We start from the raw sequence: 20,838 nt of genomic DNA, 5'->3' as shown, positions 1-20,838 counted from the left end.
TCATTTCATTAAAAACATAATCTCTCAATGCCATTGTCGGGGCGCTGTATAGTAATGGTCACTACTCGGTGGCGAACTTTGCTGAATTGATAACAAGAGCTTTTGGCGACCAGGGAATTGTGAAGGCACCAGTTGAATATATTTCAATGCGATTTGCAATTTATCCTGTGTGATCATCCATTGAGCATACTCACAATACTTTTGATACAAGCTGGCCAATGGGTATGGTCCCTCTGATAAAAGAGCTTGGTCTTGGTAATGAATCGCTTTTCGATAAATAGTCACCTTTTCAACCAGTTCTTGAAGCGTTTGATCCTCTTGAGATATCCAATGACCGGATACCTTGATAAACTGTCCCGAGACTAAATAACAAATCAAAGCTGCGTTTGATTTTTGCGCGCCTGCTAATCTATCCCCTAAGGTCTCTCCGAGTGTTCCAAACTCGTCAGGTGAAGCAAAAGTGCAGAGGATTGCTAAAACTAAAGACCAGTGATCGAGAGAGGCTTGGTTTACAATCGAGCCTAGATCTTGATCTAAAAGACTCTTGAGGACCAAAAGATAACTGTGTCTAGATGCATGTCGTTCAATATAGACTTTTTGAACAAGTTCAAAGAGCTCGGAACCACCACAAGAGGCGATCAGTAAAGCATCTGAATAGCGTTCAGAATTGAGGCAAAGGTCTACTGCAGTTTCAAAGTCGCCTAGGACAATCGCTTCTGTGATTGATCGGTCGATAGGGCTTTTAGGAAGAAGATCCAAAGGAGTCATTTGAGAAAAGAAGGATTCAGTTTCAGATGTAAAGAGAGCAGAAATTGTTTTCGGAGGACGACGATTGTTGAGAGATTGTGCAGTGCTTAAGATGTGCTCCTTTTGGAAACCAAGGTGACGTATAACTTGTTCCCGGGCATTGTTTGAAAATAAAGTTCGCAGTAATTTCCAATCTTCTTTATTACTTGTCCGAATACGATCTTGTATGAAAGCGTCCACGCTGGCTAAATCACTTGTAGCTGATTCAAGCTGTTCGGATCGTTTAATGATGTCTGGATCTGTATCGATAGATGTGATGTGGACTGTTTTCTTTTGAAATGTAACTAATTTTCCACTATGACCAAAGGAGGTTCCAATGGGCCGACGAAGCCATCTTGGAGAGGATTTTAGCTTGAAGGATTGTATGGAGTGGATATCAATCTATTAAGAACAGTTTATATTTTGGTTTGCTTATTTTTTTATATATTGCTTATGTTACTGATCCTTCTAAGGAAGCAGAAGCTAAAAGATGAGGTTGATGAGGGCACCACTTGACTTGAAAGGCTCCTTCTTTGTAATTTGCTATTTTTCCATGAAGTTCAGCTGTGTTTGGGTTCCATAAAAGTATTTGGCCATCACTTCCGGATGATGTGAGGAGGTTAGGATCTTGTCTACACCAAGATATACTCAGCACACTACCCGAATGACCCTTCAAGGTTTTTTCTGGAGCATGTGCGTGACGAAGGTCCCACAATGACATAGTGGCGTCATCTGAAGTAGTAATAATCTGTGTCGCCTATAGCAAATGATGAATAAGCTGTCAGTCAATTATTTAATAATCATATGTACGTTATCAGGATGCCAAGCGATGGATGAAATAGGATTTGAGTGTTGAGGAAGAATCATGATTTCTTTTTTATTTCGCAAGTCCCAAATGGTAGTGAACCCGTTAGTAGATGCAGTTGATAAAATATGCTGAACTTGACCATTCCAAGCTACAGTGCGAACATGATCCATTTTAGAAGAGCGTGGACCATATGGAGTATGTGGATTATTAAGATCCCAAATGTAAACCTGTATCACAAAAAGTCTGAAAAAATAAAAAAAAAAAAATAGAAAATGGGATCATGTGTGCCTGTATTTGTTACCTCGTTCTGGTTACCAACTGAAGCCAACAGATTGGTTTGAAACAAGTTGAAGTCGAGTGAATTTATTTTACTTGTATGTATTGTGTTCTTCATCACCAAACACTCCTCTGAGCTTTTTTTATATCTTCTTATTAATATGCTTATATAAGCAAAACAAAAACTTACTTTTTATGATTTAAAATAGCTAAAGGGTCCCAGAGTTCTAATTCTCCATGTTCTTTACCAGTAGCTATAATACCATATGTCTTTTGACTATTAACAGATCCCCATGCTATCGCATTAAATCTACACATATATAAGTATCAAATTTAATGTTTTTTTATTGTCGTACCTTGTTTTTGTAGTTGTTCTGTATTGACTTGAATCTCGGTCAAGATCAAGTTTAAAGATCTCTAAAGTAGAATCCTCAAAAGTACTACCTGCTGCTAATAGATATTTATTGGGACTCCAGGAAAACCCGGCTTTAGCAGAAAAAGAGTGAAGCCTATTTACCATTTTATTAATAATAAAAGGGAGAAAAAGAAAAAAAGAGAGTGGCACACGGACCATAATACACAAACATGAAGCGGACTTTGTATTAAGCATAAAGGAACGACTGTACAAGATTTTAACCTATTTTAATGTTTATTAAAACTCATCAAAGAGTATAAGAATTAAGTGATGCAAGCGTATGAAATAATGACTTGTAAAGATACAACAAAGATTAGTATAGAGTATTGTAAGCAGATAGTTTCAAAAGTCCTTTCTGGATTTGATTCATAACGATTTCATCCATGACAGAAGTCAATTTCCATACAAATCGGATGACTGTAGTAAAAGAATCATAGATTGTAAACTTGTCGTGGTAATGTAAGATATGATACCTAGAAAGCGTAGTGTAGATAAATCCTGAAATATTGAACTACAGTTAGGATCTTTAGGATTTGACAAATACTTCTTGCAAGATGTTTTCCACAAGCCTTGTTTTTTAATGCAAGTAAAGAGTATATGCTGCTCTATTTCTAGTAGTTTGCACAATTGGCAGTAGTCGTCCTCTACATTTGCTGGGATGATTTTGTGCAAGTTGGATCGAATGGATAATTTCTTATGAAGAAATCTGCACCATACATTTCTGGGAATATGAAGATTTTAACCTAAAAGGAGGGGATCAAAAAAATTCCAGACAAATTGGAGATCATTGCAGACTGCCAGATGAGATTAGACGTTTTTCAAGAGACTTTAGTATAGCCTGTAAACAGGATCTTAACATTGTGCATTGATATTTATTCAAGCTGTCATGTATGCTAGACAGTCATAGCAGTAAAAAGTATATTTCCTTACTTTTAACAAACACACATGGTAAATTGGAGTGCCTTTTTTAATTATTGCAGTCGGTTTTTCATTCCTGTTACTAAAGCAGTAAAAGCGTTCATGGCTGTACATATGACTTTTATTTAAACTACATTATTGTCAATGTAAATAATTCAACTTCTTTCTCTTTTATTCATATTTTGAAAAGATCAAAGATGAATACTGAAGACATAAATCCAAAAAATTAAAATGTTAGTGTTCTGTACCTTATTTTTTTTTTTTTTTTTTTTTTTTTTTTTTTTTCCCAACAAAGTTTCTTAAAAACAAGCCAACAAGTTAATTAATTATTGACCAAATTAAAATAGTAGCTCTTCTTTTCTATGTTTTTTTTTTTTCTACTTTTTATTACTATTGATAGACACATTACTCGCAATCTCATCCAAGTTATCAATTCGACGTAGCATATGCCAAATGAAATCCTTATTTGTCCAATATGAAAAATGGGCTCTTAATCCAATGAGGTATTCATTAGCAATCATTGAAATTACACTCTCTGGTTGCAATACATAATCAATTCTTCGACCACCTGGTAACTTCTTTTGTTCCTCTTCTATATCTGTCATCTTGTCTTCTTCCTTTGCTTTTGAATTAGGAACAGTAGCATCTTGAGCAACATCTGCTTTGGATTCACCAGGTTCTGTAATTGCAGGTCCTGGTTTATGAAGTTCTTCATTTAAATCTGACCAAATATCATCACCATTACCACCATTCTTTTGACCAATACTTTCTTCTTGCTGCTGTGGATTTTCTTTATCCTCCTTTTTGTATGACATTTGTACCTTTTCCCCTTCTTCTTTATCACCATTTTCTTCCTTGTGAATCTTTTTATCTTCAGAGTTTTTTGGTATTTCCATACGCAGTCCATCTATACCCAAGACCTCAACTAGATGATGACTTTTATTTTGAGGATCATGGTCTGTCATACTCTTTCGAAGAGGTGTTCTCTTTAGCTCTTCCTCATCCTCATTCTCTGAGCATTGATCTGTATAGGGAGGACTATAAGTCTTGGATCGAGTCGGGAATAACGGTCTAGTCTGTCCTAAAAATAGATCATCCACTGACGTCAACTGTTTGTCAAAGTCTTCTGGTAATGCCACGAGTTGCTCTCTTGTCTCCCAACATTCTTTTGGATCATCTTCATTTTGCTTATCCTTGTCATTTGACGCACCTTTTGAAAAGTACTGCAATAAGGAAGACATGAATCCATTAGGTGGTTGAGGTTGCTGTTGTTCTTCTGCTGCATCTGAAGTTGCTTCATAAATCGTTTCCGCTGCTTTACTTTCTGGTTGCTTCCAAGAGAAAAAGGAAAAGAGAGAAGTGGAGATGGGAAAAGAAGGAAAGGAGAAGGAAGGGCCGATGGGTATCGATCTCTCTACGAGTACAGCAGGCTTATCTGTAAAATAATCATGTAATAAAGGTTCAAATCGATAACCCTATTTTGTACACACATTAATTCATTTGTTACTCCTCATTCTTATTTACTTGCCAGTGGATCAAAAGGATGAAATATATTTTCAAATTGAATGTCTAATTCTGGATGATACAACCTTGGATCTTGTCCACGAAATGTCAAGACAGCACCAATAGGGGAACCAAGACCAAAGAAATAGTCAGGTTTAAAGTTGAGCTTTGTAAAATTGACATCCAATTTTTGATACATGGGACTGCTCCTCTTCATCAAGTGAATGACGTTGATGCGATAATATATCCCATGTGATGATACCACCTAGTGAATAGCCCAAGATGATGATTTTTCCATTGAAGTTCGGATGGTTTTCTATAAAGTGTTGATAAGATGTATTGAATAAGTGGGTGACGTTGTCAATAATCTTTTGTCCTCTGTCCTTTGAAAAATAAAATAAAACATCTGCCAAATATTCATTTTCTATTAATCGAATGGTGGGTATTGATTTTAATGTAATCTTTCTTAGTGTTGGGTCTACTTGTTCATGAATATGTCTATGCCATTCAATAGGTATCAATTCAATGCGTACGTCATGATCTGGTACTTTGGTTTGTAAAACTTGTCTTGTTGTTTCTTGTAGATTTTCGACTTTATAAAAATTGAGTGAGTCATATGAATCATATTAAGATAGTATCTTACTGTGTTCATAGAATTGGCCATATTGTTCTGTTTGCTATATTAAAAGAAAATTGCATATGAAAATTTAGTAAATGACGAGTGTGCAACATCAAAAACTTTTTTTTTCTTTACTTGTCCAATGCCCTATAATAAAACACAAACATGTTAATATGACAATTGCATTCACATTCCGTTCTCCTAAATCTTACATGAATAACGAATATGACATGATCCACTGGTTTATCAGCTTCTGGTTCAATAATAGAAGCATGGTCATCAAATTCATTTGTAGATAAATTATCTATTTTCATTGTTATTAATAAATAAAGAAAAACATTATAAATTTACCAGAATTAGCATCAGAGAGAGGAGGTGATGGTACAAAGGTAGCTTCAAAAAACATTTTTTTTTTAAAAAAAAAAAGAAAAGAAATGAAACGAAAGGAGGGGCATAGATGAAAGCAAAATCCTATACTTCTGACTTTTAATGGAGTTTATAATTCACACTCTTCAAGCTGCGCCTATCATTTTTTATTCATTTGTAAAATGATAAGCACACACATTTGAAATTTACAAATCGAGATTTTTTTTATGCGTGTAACACTCTTTATGTTTACATATCGATTTTTTTATTTTTATTTTTGCTGTGGCGCCAAGTAATAGAAACAATGATACAATTAACGAATTTATGGACAGACATTGTTCAAGTAGGCTTCCTTTTTATGTATTGGAGCACCTTTTAATTCAGGTGTTTTTTCTCAGCCTATAAAGCCTGATAAAATACAGCGCTTGCAAATCATTGACTATGGAGAGTCTCCTGAACTTTATGTCAACCCTACTGGTTTCGATAGATTATTCTTCATTATATTCTACACACAAATAACTCATGCTTAGCTAAGATATAGATTAACGATCCATCAGTTCGTTACTTTCTAAATTGAAGTACTAGAAGCAGAACAGGATGAATGCTTACAGCAAATGTAGGGCGCATCTAAAAGGACATTTACCAAATACATGCTTCATCTACAATGCCTATCAACGATAAAAGAGCACATAAATATACTCTAAGCTCAATTTCTCTTTTGATCTTTCACGTTACTCTCAAATTCCCTCCAAACAAATCCTGCACTACAGGCACAATGTGGCAAGATTCAATAATAATAAATCAAGTAAACCCTCAATTAAGAAAAGCATACTTTATCCAGTCAATGAGCACAGTCTCAAGACTTTCATATCCACCAAGAAACTATTCATGCAACAAGGTTTAGACTCTCAAAATTGCTTTCTTGCTATCGGCTAATGATCTTGCTTGATCCTATTTTTTGGTTGCCAATGACCCAAAAGAATGTAGTCGATGCATAGGATAGCGTCTAGGGTGGCTGCCTGATGGCAAACCCAGACCTTCACATGATCTGATTCTTTTAAATTGACTCTCAAAATGCTAAGAGGTATCGTCATCCTCCACACACTGTTCCATTGGCCTTTTTTACTCTTGGTCCCAAAAGTATTTTATTTTTATTACCTTGTTTTGGTGCTGAACTAGTCCAAGATTGACAGATGTAATGAGTATCACGATCTCAATTGGACTTTATAAATAGCCTTTAAACTTTTAAACAAATTTCTATTGTCATTGTTTGATCTTCTTTTTTAAGCAATATAAAGCTATTTATTTGTAATAGCGATAAGATAATAAACTACAAAATACCTTCGAAAGACTGTATAAAATGTCACAACTGTCATATTATTAAATACTTAAATATCGTGTGAGATTAGAAAGGATTGCTATGTTTTATAATTATCCCTATCCACAAACAACTTTAATCAATTGGTTTGTTCAATTCCAGTTTTTTGGTTGTTAAAAGGAAATATTATTTATATTCAATGGACTCTTTCTTCTGTCTTCATTTAATAAAGAGATTCAAGATATCCATCGATCATCAAGTTTCTCTTTATGTTTTTACTTACCTTTTAATCAATTACAAATTTTAGTCCAAACATTACAACATCTATACTGCTATGAGCTCTTTCAAAATGAACAAACTTTGACACGCTTATTCAAAACCGACTTGAACTTCAACAAATTTCAAACCTTTCTACGATAAACACCTTTGATGTTTCAATCTTATCTCAACTAGTCATAAAAAGATACAAGTTGAGTTAAATCAAATTACGTATTCGTAACTGTACAGTTTGACTAAAAGTTTATTGCAAGAAAGTGAATATATCATGTGAGTGACGTATTGCGTTTCAAAACCGAGAATCATTGTGTTTCATCCTATCCCCTTTTTCCCTGTGATAAAATAGTGATGATATCAATTCTTTTACAAAGACGAACGGTATATAATTATTCATCTTTAGAGCGCTCTCTTTCTAAGCGTTATGATTAAGCTAGATTATCTTTTAAAGCTCTTTTTTTTTACATGTAAACAATAACAGTGGAAAAGCAATAGAATAAAGCAAGCATTTAATAATAATAAAAAACGCATGTTCTACACACATTTATCAAGCTTCAGGAAAATAAAGTTAACATCAAATGAATTTCCAACCTTAACGAAAAAATACAGCATTAGGCTACAAGTGGTAGTTTAAGAGGTTATTCACAGCATTTGGCCGATTATCTGAAAACTTTTGGTTCAACTGAATTAAAGTGCTATTTACAATGTTTTATGTTCCTGCATATTCCTTTTCCGTAAAAAGCTTTATATAAAAATACACGACAGAGTTATAACTGCTTGTCTTTGATTTGAACAAAGTGTTTGTCTTGGGTTCAAATTTTATCCTCGTGTCCCCACCTATTACCCGAGACTGGAAGTAAGCAGGCCTTCTTTCGGAAACGGATCAAATCAGAAACTTTGCGAGCACCGTTGATCTTGTACAAAAATTAATAACGGAAATGAATAGAAAAAAAGGCGATTTCAGCTGATTATAAAAATAAAAATAAAAAATCAAATACTTTTAGTCTCGCACGATAGCTTGTGAAAGTATCGATATCCGATATTTGAAACATGGCACACAACGCTATGGGTTAGAAATATATTTTATAAGAAGGAGCAAGTATCCTTATTCAACTATTGATCTAAGCCCAAACTGAAACATGTCTTTTTCCTTTTTTAAAGCAGCTACCGGTGACATGATTCCTACGCATGTTTAGCTGAGGCAAAGTTAAAAGCACTAATCAAAGTATGGGTGTTTATTTTGATAGTGTCACTAACCTCACGTACCGAGTTTCCCAAAGCATTGCCAAAGAAAACATTGTTTGATGATAGGGGATCTTTAAAAGAATATAAATTGCACTCAAAAATCATCGGGCTTCAATAATGAAAAAAAGGCAGATGGGGGATGGATGTGGTATTCATAAAGCGTTGTTTGTAACAATAATAGGTTGACATCAATAGTTATTCAACAAGTCTAACTTTCATCTTGAATTTTCCACAGTAAGATGAAAAGAATAGAATAATAAAGAACGTGTACATATTGAATCATGCTCTGCAGCAATGCAATCAGGATACACAGCTTATGGCGGTGATCTATCTAACAAGCCGATTGCAATTTTAGAAACTCCTCAACATGAACTCCGAGGTATACTCTCCAGTACGACTTCAAAAAGACTTACACAAACAAAAGAAATAGTACCTGACCGATGGTCTATTAAAAAGTAAAGTGATGAGTGAGTGAGGTTGAGTATGTTTTTTTTTTTTTTTTTTTTTAAAAAAAAAAAAAAAGATTTATGTTCCTGTTTTAGGACATTTTTATATAATTTAAACCAACTGTAAAGTATATAAAGTATCGCGTGTACAACTAGTTTAATATTTAAAAATAATTTTTCACTTCTCCTTATTTTTTATATTAATAACTTCAAATACACTCATGCACACTTGTCCATTTCATTGTAAGAATAAAATAAAAAATAAGCAGATTTTTTTTGTGTCAAAGAAGCTTTCTGTGTTACATCATCACGCTTTTATAGAAAGTTTCAAGTCTCTTTTTTATTCTTCTTTTTCTTTCTTTTTATATTTTTTAAAAAAAGATGATTAGTGAAACACAGGTACATCAACGATCCTTTTCTGTTATGGCTGTACCTAGTGAATTTGAACAACATCGAAGAAAGCAAAGTGCTCAATGTTTTAGTGAAAATAAAAGTTGGCATCAAGAAGTATACAAAAGATATGGCTATCAACCAAAACATAAAGTACCTGCTTATTTTGGACCTTATTTACTGCTTCAAACGTTAGGTGAAGGTGAATTTGCTAAAGTGAAAGCTGGTGTTCATGTTGAAACAGAACAAGATGTGAGTAGAATAGAGAAAGAATATGTAAATGATATTAAGTAGGATTAGGTTGCTATCAAGTTAATAAAGAAAGAACACGTTAGACAAGCATCATTAGAAACCAAACTGGAAAGAGAGATATCTGTTTTGAAGGTAAAGAAAGATCGGATGAGGTATGGATACTAATGATTTCAGTCTGTTTGTCATCCTCATATCGTAAGCTTGTATGAAGTATTGAACATAAAGAATTACATTGGTATTGTCTTACAACGAGCGTTTGGTAAGCAATAAAACATGTCATCCTTTCAGTTTCTTATTGATGATTAGGTGGTGAATTATTTGATTATATATTAAAACATCGCTGTTTACAAGAAAATGAAGCCAAAAGATTATTTGCTCAATTGATCAGTGGTGTACATTACATGCATCAGAAACATATCGTTCACAGAGATCTTAAATTGGTAATGTAAAGTGTTCTCAACAATAGATTGTGTTGATAATATACTCATGAAATCAATAGGAAAATTTGCTGTTAAGTAAAGATCGAGATATTATCATCACTGATTTTGGTTTTGCAAATCGATTTAAATTAGAACATCAGGATTTAATGGTCACTTCATGTGGTTCACCTTGTTATGCAGCACCAGAGTTGGTTATCAATGACGATGAGAACATTCATTATGTGGGAACAGCAGTTGATATTTGGTCTTGTGGTGTGATCTTATTTGCTATGTTGTGTGGTTATTTACCCTTTGATGATGACCCCAATAATCCACAGGGAACTAATATTCACTTGTTATACAAATATATCATCAGCACTCCACTCGAACTACCCACTTCAATGAGTGAAGAAGCCAAAGATTTACTTAAACGTATGCTTGTACCTGATCCCAATAAACGATGTACAATGGATGAAATCAGATCTCATCCTTGGTTGGAAGAATACCATGGTTTATTGTACAAATCTATTGAAGAACTAGAGTCCTCGGACACTCGGTTGTCTATTTCCGTATCACATGTACAAAACAGCACACAGACAAATAACACATCGGAATCTCGGGAACAGAGGCATGGGGCTACTTGTGTTACCAACCATGAAGAAGAAGAGGATGAGGATATGCCTCCGTTAGAAATAGAAAATAATGCAACAGAAGAAGATGAAAATCGTCCGTCAACACCAGAAGAAGAAGAAAAGAAGGAATTATTTGAACAAGAAAAGACGAATTCAATGTTTCAATCTAAATTTTTTTCAGTCATCTCAAGACACGTCTCTGTTAAGAAAGCACAATCACCAAACATACCAGTTCGATCTTTAAGTACTGCTGCTGCTACTACTTCACATTCACGCCAAAGGGCAATCAGTGACATACAAGACAACTATCATCATCAACCAACACTCTCCGTTTTACCTTCTGTTTCTGAACAAACAATAATGAATGAAAAAAGATCAAAAGGACAAAAACTAAAGGATTGGTTTAAACGTAATAGCAAGCACACAAGTAAGTTTAAAACTTTAAAAAAAAAAACAATAGCTCATTTCTATCTTTTTAAAGGCACAAAATTTGGTAGCACAGAAAGAGTGAATTTATCTGAAAGGCCAGTCAGCAGCAGTACTATTTATCCTATTCGTGCTATGCCAATCGGTAAGCCACTGGGTTCCTATGCGGCTGATTTCAATGATTCCAAACTCCGAATTCACCGAGGCACAGTTGATCAAGATGCACTGACATCCAAAGCACCAAACGAAGTATTATTCACTATCAAAGAGGCATTAGATCGCATGGGAATTTCACTGAAAAGGATTCATGACTTTAAAGTTAAATGCATTCGTCCTTCACGACATTCATCATCAAAAAGAAATTCATTAAAATTACTTTTCAATAACAGTAATCATAAACATCATCCTCCAGCAACCATCTATGGTGAACAGGGCATTGACACAGGGGAAGAAGTACAGTTCAGTGTTGAATTATCTAAAATAGAAAACTTACCCGGTCTTTATGTTGTTGACATACGTCGAATTCGCGGCAGCATTTGGGCCTATAAGTTTTTGTACCATACCTTACTGGACTTGTTGGACCTAAGGCAGAGTGGTTATATGACTCAAAGAAGAGTGTCCAAAGAAAAAGACAGTCATCGGATGAGTTCGATGACAACCAGTACTCATTCGACCAATGATTTGTAATGGTTCGGACATTATTATTGTGACCAATAAAAAATTAAAAAAATTGTGTGCTTGAAGACGCAATGTTCGCAAGGCTATTCATTAGAATGACAAATAGATCTGATATCTTATTTGAACGCACTGAAACCCCTCACTTTTTTTTCTTTCTTTCTCTCTTTCTTACATTTTATTATATTAATTTCTGATGCCTCACCAGGAACTATTAAATGGTGAAAGTGCTTCTATTAAAGCATCTCAAGTGTTGAGTGAACACATCTACACTTATAAATCGATTGAACAAAAAGATGTCAAAAATATCTGGGGAAATCAAACAAGCCATACAATCTATAATCAAAATGAATTGCTCTTGGATCAAAGTCTACATGCTTCGGCTCTTGTCTCTTCTCATACTTTGATCTCGGCCATTCCTCAATTGTATCAATTGGCTCAAGGAAAATCATCTACTGTACTTCACGTCTCAGCCGAGAACACCACCGTCAATTCTTTTGCTGATTTCTCTAGTGTCATGGCCATTCGTTCCAGTGGATTGACCCTCTTGTCTTCTTCTACTGTTCAAGAAGCCCATGATTTGGCTATCATTGCTCATATGGTCGCCATCAAGACACACTCACCTGTTCTTCACTTTTTTGATTCAAAGCGTATTGCTGATGAGTATGCTACTATCCAAGTTGTTGAACCTTCTGTTCTCTCTCAACTTATCACTGCACAAGACATTGAAACCCATCAGCAATATCAACCTAGTCAACCCACGACTGCTTATCTTCAATACAAGCAACCATCCGAAAATACAATCGATATTTATGCAGCAGTACAAGAGGCTATGGTTCAATTCGCTACCATCACCGGTCGTCATTATTCACCCTTTGAATACAGTGGTCATCCCGATGCAGAGAATGTTGTCGTTGCTATGGGTGCTGGTGCCTCTGTAGTTGAAAAGACGGTGAACGCGCTTCGTGTGCAAGACAAGGATGCCAAGGTGGGTGTTCTCAAAGTGAGACTTTATAGACCCTGGTCAGATAAGGATCTTTTGGCTCTCTTGCCCACATCTGTCAAACGCATTGCTGCTTTGGAACCTTCTCAAGATCTTGCTTCCTCTTGGAACCCTCTCTTCTTGGATGTGGTTACTGCTTATCAAACTGCCGAAAAGAACGAGGTGGACATCGTGGGTGGTCAATACGGTGTACATGCTCAAGACTTCTCTCCCGCTCATGTTCAAGCCGTTTTCCAAGCACTTGCTCAGCAACAGATCGAACGCAAGTTTGAGGTCTCTCGCTTGCCTCAAGTTCAAAAGACGGTTGAAGTCGTGGCTGAAGAAACAGAAGAAGTGATCATTGTAGGTCAAGAAAAGGTAGCTATTCAATATGCTCAAGCAGCTACTGCTCTTGGTAAACATGCTCAAGTATATACTCTCAGTGGTCTTTCTCATGTTCGTGTCTCGAGCATCGCTGGTCCTCTCTTGCCTTCCTTGATCTCTGGTGCCAAGGCTGTTGCTCTTGTTGAAGGCGATGTCCAAAATATATCTGATGCTGCCAAGCATGCCATCAGTGTTTCCAACGTCAAGGTGGTATCTGTTGACAATCTGAATGAGCTTGCTACTTCTGGTCTTTCTGCTGTATTAGCCAAATCAAAAGAGGTTGCTGCTCCTCAAGCCTGGTCTCAGTTGCCTCCTACACCTGCTCCTGTCAGTGATGTCTCTGCTCCTTCTTTGGAAACACCCTACTTGAAGATGCTCGATCAAGTCTTCCAAAACCGTCTTGATATCGCCAATGCGGTCCACAGTGCCTCTGTCTGGTCCGTAGATCAGCATCAACCCGAATCTGCTGCACCCGAATTTGGCTATGGTAAGGTCTTGAACAAGATTCAACAACGCGCTCGTTTCATTGATGCTGTTGAGAAAATCGTCAAGGAAAGCAACCTCCAGACCGAATCCTCCAAGGTTCTCTCTCAGTGGCTCTTGGCTGTCAAGTCTAGCACCTATGATGTCAAGGCAATTCAAAAGGCTGCAGAAGCTGTGCTTGCTACTGTGACGGATGAATACGTTTTACAAAATGAGGAATATTTGCTTCCCAAGTCAAACTGGCTGATTGGATCTGACTCATGGGCTTACGATCTTGGTCAGTCTGGTGTCCACCACGTGATTGCTCAAGGTGAGAATGTCAACATGTTGATTGTTGATACCAAGCCTTACTCTTCTGCTGTGGCTCGTGAGCAAAGCAAGAAGGACATTGGTCTCTATGCTATGAACTTTGGTAATGTCTATGTTGCCTCTGTTGCCATCTACTCTTCTTATACTGGTGTCTTGCATGCTCTGATGGAAGCCGATGCCTACCAAGGACCTTCTATCGTCTTGGCTTATTTACCTCAACCTGAAGTCAATGATCCTCTTTATACTCTCAAGGAAACCAAGGTCGCTGTCGATAATGGATCATGGCCTCTTTACCGCTGGAACCCTACGCTTGAAGCTCAAGGTAAAGAAGCCTTCATTTTGGATTCTCAGCGTATCAAAAAGGATCTTGAAAAGTTCTTGGAACGTGAAAATCATTTATCTCAAATCGTCTCTCAACATCCTGATTTGTCTGAACTTCTTGTGAGTTCTTTAGAAAAGGTAAATTTTAAAAAAACACAATGCCCGTTTTATCAGCAACTGACATCATCCTTAGGACGTTCAAAAGAGACACTCTGACTTGAAGCGCAAGGCTCGTGATGATTATGCCAAGTTATTGTCTGGTTTGGGCGCTGCTAATGGTCCTCCCTTGACAGTCTTGTTTGGTTCTGATAATGGTAATGCGGAAGGCGTCGCAAAGAAATTGGCTTCTCGTGCCAAGTCAAGAGGTCTCAAGGTCAAATTGATGGCAATGGATGACTATCCTGATATTCAAGAATTATCCGGTGAAACAAACGTGGTCTTTGTAGTCTCTACAGCCGGTCAAGGTGAATTCCCCTCCAACTCTCGTGAATTCTGGAAGGCCATCAATGGCTTGATCCTTGGCGATGTCAACTTTTCTGAATTGAACTATGCTGTCTTTGGTATGGGTGATAGTCACTACTGGCCTCGTGAAGAAGACGCCATCTTCTACAACCGTCCTGGTAAGCTCTTGGATGCCAAACTGGAAGCTCTTGGTGCTACCCGCCTTGTCGATTTGGGATTGGGTGATGATCAAGATGCGGATGGTTATGAAACCGGTCTTGGTGCATGGCAACCCGAGTTCTGGAAGTCCCTGGGTGTCAAGGATGTGGGTGCTGAAGATGATGAACCCAAATTGACGGATGACCAGATGAAGATCAACTCCAACTACTTGCGTGGTACGATTGCTCAAGATCTTTTGGATGAATCCACGGGTGCTATTAGCGAAATCAACGGCAAGTTGCTCAAGTTCCACGGTTCTTATGGTCAAGATGATCGTGATATTAGAGAAGAACGCAAGAAGATGGGTCTCGAGAAGGCTTACAGTTTCATGATTCGTGTGCGTATGCCAGGTGGTACGGCTACCCCTGCTCAGTGGCTTGCTATGGATGAATTGGCTGATACCTATGCCAATGGTGCCATCAAGTGTACAACCCGTCAAGCCTTCCAATTGCACGGTATCCTCAAAAAGAATCTTCGTTCTACCATCCGTGGCATCAATCATTCTCTTCTCAGCACGCTCGCTGCCTGTGGTGATGTGAACCGTAATATCATGATCACTCCTGTGACTGAGATCCCTGAGGTGCATGAACAAGTTCAAGCCTTTGGTATGGAATTGATGGAACACTTGGCTCCCAAGACAACAGCTTATCATGAAATCTGGTTGGCTGATGAACAAGTTGCTGGTAACGCTGTTCAAGACTTTGAACCCATCTACGGTCCAACCTACTTACCTCGTAAGTTCAAGATCGTCATCGCGGTTCCTCCCAACAACGATGTGGATATCTTTGCTCATGATCTGGGTTTCATTGCTATTGTGGATGAAAACAAAAAGGTGGTTGGTTACAATGTGACGATTGGTGGTGGTATGGGTATGACACACGGTAACAAGAAGACCTACCCTCGTCCTGCCAATGTTGTTGGTTACGTTCCTGCCGACTTGGCCGTCAAGTGTTCTGAAGCGGTGATGACAACTCAAAGAGACTTTGGTGATCGTACGAACCGTAAGCATGCTCGTTTCAAGTACACCATTGATACCTATGGCTTGGATTTCATCAAGAACGAAATCGAAACACGTATGGGCGCCAAGTTCCAAGAAACCGCACCCTTTGAGTTTAAGGACAATGCGGATCGTTATGGCTGGACAAAGGGTGTTGGTGACAAGTGGCATTTCTGTATGTTTATCGAAAATGGTAAGATCAAGGACTGGCCCGACTTCCAACCCAAGAGTGGTCTTCGTGAACTGGCTCAGTGGCACAAGGGTGAATTCCGTCTTTCACCTAATCAACACTTGGTGATTGCCAACGTGCCTGAAGCTGATCTCGAAAAGACAAAGGCTCTTTTGGCCAGATACAAGATGGACAACCTCTCCTTTTCTGGTCTTCGTATGAACGCCATGGCCTGTGTTGCCTTACCTACCTGTGGTCTTGCTATGGCAGAATCAGAACGTTACTTGCCTACCTTGGTCGGTCACCTGGAAAAAGCCATTGAAGCTGCTGGTCTCCGAGATGATGCGATCACTATTCGTATGACAGGTTGTCCCAACGGTTGTGCTCGTCCCTACCTTGGTGAAATTGCCTTTGTTGGTAAGGCCCCTAATACTTATAATGTCTACCTTGGCGGTGGTCACAAGGGTGAACGTTTGAACAAGTTGTACAAAGAAAGCTTGCGTGAAGAAGAAATCTTGGAGGAAATCAACCCGATCATTAAGCGATACGCTACTGAACGTTTAGCTGATGAACCATTTGGTGACTTTGTCATTCGTGCTGGATACGTAAAGAAAACTATTACAGGAACCGATTTCCATGAACTTTAGATTTTCCTTGTATAATATATCTTCTTCAAAAGCTTTGTTTTTTCTTCACTGTATAATAATATCCTTTTCCTTTTTGTTAATAAAAGAAAAATACCTCTTGTCTTTTATTAAACTCTTTAAAGTCTTTATCAAGTAAGCATAAAAAAAGATTTATAAATCTCAAAAATATAGAATGAATACAAAATGTGAAGCCAAATTTTATTATTTCTTGGCTTTATCTCCTGTTTTTATAGATAAAAAAAAAAAACATGGCTATAGTTTAGCCTAACCGCGGGAGTTATTGGTAACGGATACTATTTTTCCGTCAACTTCCCAGCAGGATTTAAATGAAAAAGATCAAACCTTGAAGAAATCAAGTTTAAGTCACCTTGAATGTGTCTATTCAATCTACAGAAAAGATTAATAAGAAAAAGCCACAGGTTGAAAGTGAATACTAAATTGATAGTGTGGATAGGTCTTATTGGTGTTGTCTAGCAAAAAAAAAAGTGATGAGTAAAGGTGTTGGCCAGTAACCAATGACAGGTGTGACTGTCTGAAACCTTTAAAAGAAACATCAAAATATTTTTTTTTCGCTTTCTTTCTCTTTAATCTAGAGCCCTTTTTATAAATTATTTTTTTTTTTTAAATGAATGAGAAAAACAAATCAAGTCCAATAATAAATCAAAGCCATAGACCTGCTTTATCGATCAATACGACTAATCTCTCAAGAAAGAAGAGATGGTCAGATTTGCTTTCAAAAGATAAAAGCAAGCTTGATTCAGATAAAATATCACCTGTACAAATACACAATGAAAAGCTTATGAATTCACCTGAAAGTGACAAGACATGTATTGTCAGTCCTGTGGATCACAAAACTACCAAGCGCCGACCCAAGTCTACCGATACTTTTTCGAGCTCTGACAGTGGTTCGACTCTATTCAAAAAGAAGTTTCATTTTCCAAGCTTTCGTAAACAAGAACCACAACTAACAGGTTATATGCCAGAGGTACCAGAACCTATTGTGCCTTCATTAATTGATTGGTCATCAGAAGCACCTTTATCACCTCCTCCTTGGGAATCACATCAACCAAAAGAGACGACTGTAAAAAAGAGACATTCGATGGTACCACCTAAAAGTTATAGTTTCACTTGTTTTCAAGAAGAAGATGTAGAATCATTAGACACAGAAGATGACACAGACTATCATTCTGATCCAGAATTAATAAATAATCTGAGTGATATGAATCTTAGTAACCTATCTTCTGATGTTACACTAAACTCGACAGATACCCAACATGAACATGGTCTAAGACGTCGGTCAAGTTGTCCTGATTATGATTTGACTCCTTTAACGACTTCAACAATGGTAGAAAAAGATATTCTTTGGATCACAGAACAAAATACACGTCATATGTCACTCTTGAAAAAGTACACTCATCCAGTGGATAAAAAAGTAGCTTTTAAACCATGCCAAAAAGCAGTTGCACGTGCAGCTGAAGCAGCCGTCAGTGGTAACACAATATCACATCATGGCCCAATCTATTTGCACTTTTGTGAAGAAACCTTGAGACATTTGTATATTCCTAATGTCTTTGATCCAATCACACGTGAACCTATCTTGCAATTCACAAATATAAAACCTAGACAATATCAACTCCGACGCAAAACAAGTTGGAGAAAGGAAGCAAAAGGTTTAATGGTTTGGCATGACAGCTTGAAAGAATTGGTCGAGAAAGATTCACTGGTGAATTCACATGTGAAAAATAAGGCAAGTCAACCTAATTTATTTATATTTTATTTATTAACGCTAGAATAGCCTCACAAAAAATTAGAAAAATACAAGCTGACACGTAAATTCATTTTGAGAGAATTCTACACGACAGAAGTCAATTTTTGGAATCAATTGTATTACACTAAAATCGTATGTTTAAAAAAAAATGATATTCACGTGAAAATTTAAATTTCTCTTTTTTTAGGTATTTTATGATGCGTTGGTGAATGCGATCAACAAGGACAGTAGACATGCCAACGTGAATGGTGCAGACACGTTTGCTAATCTGTTTGATTTAATGAAATTCTCTGCAAAATTAATTCATCGCTTTCGTCATTTTCAATTTGAACACGAAGATGAAGACGGTGGATCAAAGACAGTCAGCCCATTTGAAAACAAGGCACTCACTTGTCAGCATAGTCAACTGGGAAAGATTTTATGCGAAATGTCGGAAGAACTCGTCGTGTTCTTGAGATGTGCTTTGGATTACAGAGAGAATAGAAAACTTTTACATCACAAAGCCTATGAGATCTATCGACAGGTAAGATATCAGTGATGATGTGGATGTAGTGTGTATTAAATGCATCAACAGAGATTATACAGTCGTAAAGAGACCAGTCAATTCACTATGGAAGATTATTTGATTATTCCTATTCAACGTGTTGCACGTTATGGTCTTTTATTAGCAGGTAAGAGAAAAAGTCCAAAAAAAAAAAAAAAAAAAAAACTTGGTTAATCATCCTTTTCACAGATCTCATAAGACATACTGACCCAGACATGGAAGATTACAAGTATCTGATTCAAGCGCATAAAATAATCGTTAGTCTCGCCACTGCTATGAATTCAATTCAAAAAAAGCCAAAATAATCATTTATTCTCTTTCTCTCTTTTGTAACATATTTATTTAATCCTTAATTTCTATTCCAGTGTATTTACATATTTTATTATAAAGAAATAAACCTTTTTTTTTTTTATTTTTCTAAATATGTTTTTGCTGCTGATTGATGACAAGACATCCAATCCTTTACATCGCAAGACCATGTCTTTTCAAATTGACCAAGCCAACCCTTTTTCTCTTTCTTGACAAGTGTAAATCCATGTTTTATGCGTAATATCTCTGCTGCGTTCGATTCTAATTCATTCGTAACTGCCTCTACACGTTCTAATCCCTTTTCATGTGCAAATGTCATGGCTCTATCAATCAATAACGTAGCCAATCCGCACGATTGATATTCAGTCTTGATCGCCAATCGTTGAATTGTAGCTACTTTTTCTTCATGAGGTTCAGCAAATATACTTGCTGGCATCTTTTCATAAAGATTATTCAAATATTCTGGCACAGGTAAACGATATCTTTTCAATACAGCTGCTAATAATAATTTCCAGGCAGGTGGTTGAGTCGGTCGATTGGAATACAGTCGTTCTTCATAATGAGCCAATCCAATCATACCACAAGGTTTATTATCCAAACAGAGCACCCAGAAATGAGAAGGGGTTTGTTCTTCTACTGGCTTTTGAGATCGTATGATTTCAGTTGCAGGTTTGGCATGCTTGTCAAAAGTCACTCGTTTCTTATTACCCGTACGAACAGTCTCCTCTTCATCATCAATCTCAACTTCTTCCTTTATCCAATTCAAATAATATATTTCTGGGTCAGCTAAATCATTCATACGAGCCTGCTCTACTTTATCCACAACTTCAAAACGATCCGTAAATACAAACATACCAGAGAATGAGACAACGATCCATGCAAAAGTGAAGAATATCTTGAGTGCTGTATAAGACCAGCTGGGAACATCGAGTCCTGAGAGAAGGACGGGAACAATACCAATCAAGTACGAATAAAATGCAATCCAACCTATCCAAAATACAGGTGACTTCAATTTGCATTTAACACCTTCGGGAACAAGTGTAAAATAAGTGCTATAAAATAAATGGTCTATTTGTTCATGATCGCTTGCTTTGTAGGTTCTCAAAATCAAACGTGGAGTTCCCAAGTTATTATTTGACATTGTCAAGAAAGAAAGGAGAAAAGAAGTTTTTTTTTTTTCTTTTTTCCTTGTAAAATAAATACTCCACAGTTTATCACGTTTTTGAAATAAACAAGAATGATTGGATAATATTTTAAAAGACAGAGCATCTGTCATTCAACAATAAAAAGTCAAAGCATAATAACCCTTTGTTTTATTTTCACTGATTCACTTTGTTGATGACTTGGATTGTTGTGCTATTATTTTATTGCCTTTTATGACATTAGTAAAGTCGATGGTTAAACTACAATCCGGAGTTACTTAAAGTCCGGATAATCTACTCCCTCTTTCCCTTTCCCTCCCGCTCTCTCCCCTCCTCTCTACTCTCTTTTAAAGGAA

At 36.8% G+C, this 20,838-nt stretch overlaps 7 protein-coding genes across 7 annotated transcripts; 3 read left to right on the top strand and 4 right to left on the bottom strand.

Moving 5' to 3' along the window:
- Positions 1–24: 24 nt before the first annotated feature.
- Positions 25–2,390, bottom strand: RO3G_01906 (uncharacterized protein; the record flags this gene model as incomplete). The annotated part of the gene is made up of 6 exons (XM_067656497.1): positions 25–1,188; positions 1,247–1,543; positions 1,597–1,837; positions 1,967–2,002; positions 2,061–2,180; positions 2,227–2,390. 6 exons carry the CDS (start codon positions 2,388–2,390, stop codon positions 25–27), a joined length of 2,022 nt encoding a protein of 673 aa, XP_067512598.1.
- A 1,190-nt stretch (positions 2,391–3,580) lies between these two features.
- RO3G_01905 (uncharacterized protein) lies at positions 3,581–4,905 on the bottom strand (the record flags this gene model as incomplete). Its single annotated transcript, XM_067656496.1, has 2 exons — positions 3,581–4,638; positions 4,728–4,905. The coding sequence occupies 2 exons, from the start codon at positions 4,903–4,905 to the stop codon at positions 3,581–3,583; spliced, it is 1,236 nt and encodes a 411-aa protein (XP_067512597.1).
- A 427-nt stretch (positions 4,906–5,332) lies between these two features.
- On the bottom strand, positions 5,333–5,731 carry RO3G_01904 (uncharacterized protein; the record flags this gene model as incomplete). The annotated part of the gene is made up of 3 exons (XM_067656495.1): positions 5,333–5,383; positions 5,538–5,629; positions 5,677–5,731. The coding sequence occupies 3 exons, from the start codon at positions 5,729–5,731 to the stop codon at positions 5,333–5,335; spliced, it is 198 nt and encodes a 65-aa protein (XP_067512596.1).
- Positions 5,732–9,396: 3,665 nt separating this feature from the next.
- Positions 9,397–11,532, top strand: RO3G_01903 (uncharacterized protein; the record flags this gene model as incomplete). The annotated part of the gene is made up of 7 exons (XM_067656494.1): positions 9,397–9,615; positions 9,664–9,747; positions 9,790–9,874; positions 9,922–10,055; positions 10,115–11,093; positions 11,148–11,480; positions 11,525–11,532. 7 exons carry the CDS (start codon positions 9,397–9,399, stop codon positions 11,530–11,532), a joined length of 1,842 nt encoding a protein of 613 aa, XP_067512595.1.
- Positions 11,533–11,963: 431 nt separating this feature from the next.
- On the top strand, positions 11,964–16,719 carry RO3G_01902 (uncharacterized protein; the record flags this gene model as incomplete). Its single annotated transcript, XM_067656493.1, has 2 exons — positions 11,964–14,384; positions 14,440–16,719. 2 exons carry the CDS (start codon positions 11,964–11,966, stop codon positions 16,717–16,719), a joined length of 4,701 nt encoding a protein of 1,566 aa, XP_067512594.1.
- A 488-nt stretch (positions 16,720–17,207) lies between these two features.
- RO3G_01901 (uncharacterized protein) lies at positions 17,208–19,336 on the top strand (the record flags this gene model as incomplete). Its single annotated transcript, XM_067656492.1, has 7 exons — positions 17,208–17,227; positions 17,392–17,948; positions 18,093–18,442; positions 18,515–18,619; positions 18,675–19,010; positions 19,062–19,158; positions 19,221–19,336. 7 exons carry the CDS (start codon positions 17,208–17,210, stop codon positions 19,334–19,336), a joined length of 1,581 nt encoding a protein of 526 aa, XP_067512593.1.
- Positions 19,337–19,655: 319 nt separating this feature from the next.
- On the bottom strand, positions 19,656–20,481 carry RO3G_01900 (uncharacterized protein; the record flags this gene model as incomplete). Its single annotated transcript, XM_067656491.1, has 2 exons — positions 19,656–19,663; positions 19,767–20,481. The coding sequence occupies 2 exons, from the start codon at positions 20,479–20,481 to the stop codon at positions 19,656–19,658; spliced, it is 723 nt and encodes a 240-aa protein (XP_067512592.1).
- Positions 20,482–20,838: the final 357 nt, after the last annotated feature.

This window comes from Rhizopus delemar, genomic scaffold (assembly GCF_000149305.1).
Source record: "Rhizopus delemar RA 99-880 supercont3.1 genomic scaffold, whole genome shotgun sequence".
In the NCBI taxonomy this organism is placed as follows: Eukaryota; Fungi; Mucoromycota; class Mucoromycetes; order Mucorales; family Rhizopodaceae; genus Rhizopus; species Rhizopus delemar.
This window is presented reverse-complemented; position numbering and strand designations above follow the sequence as displayed.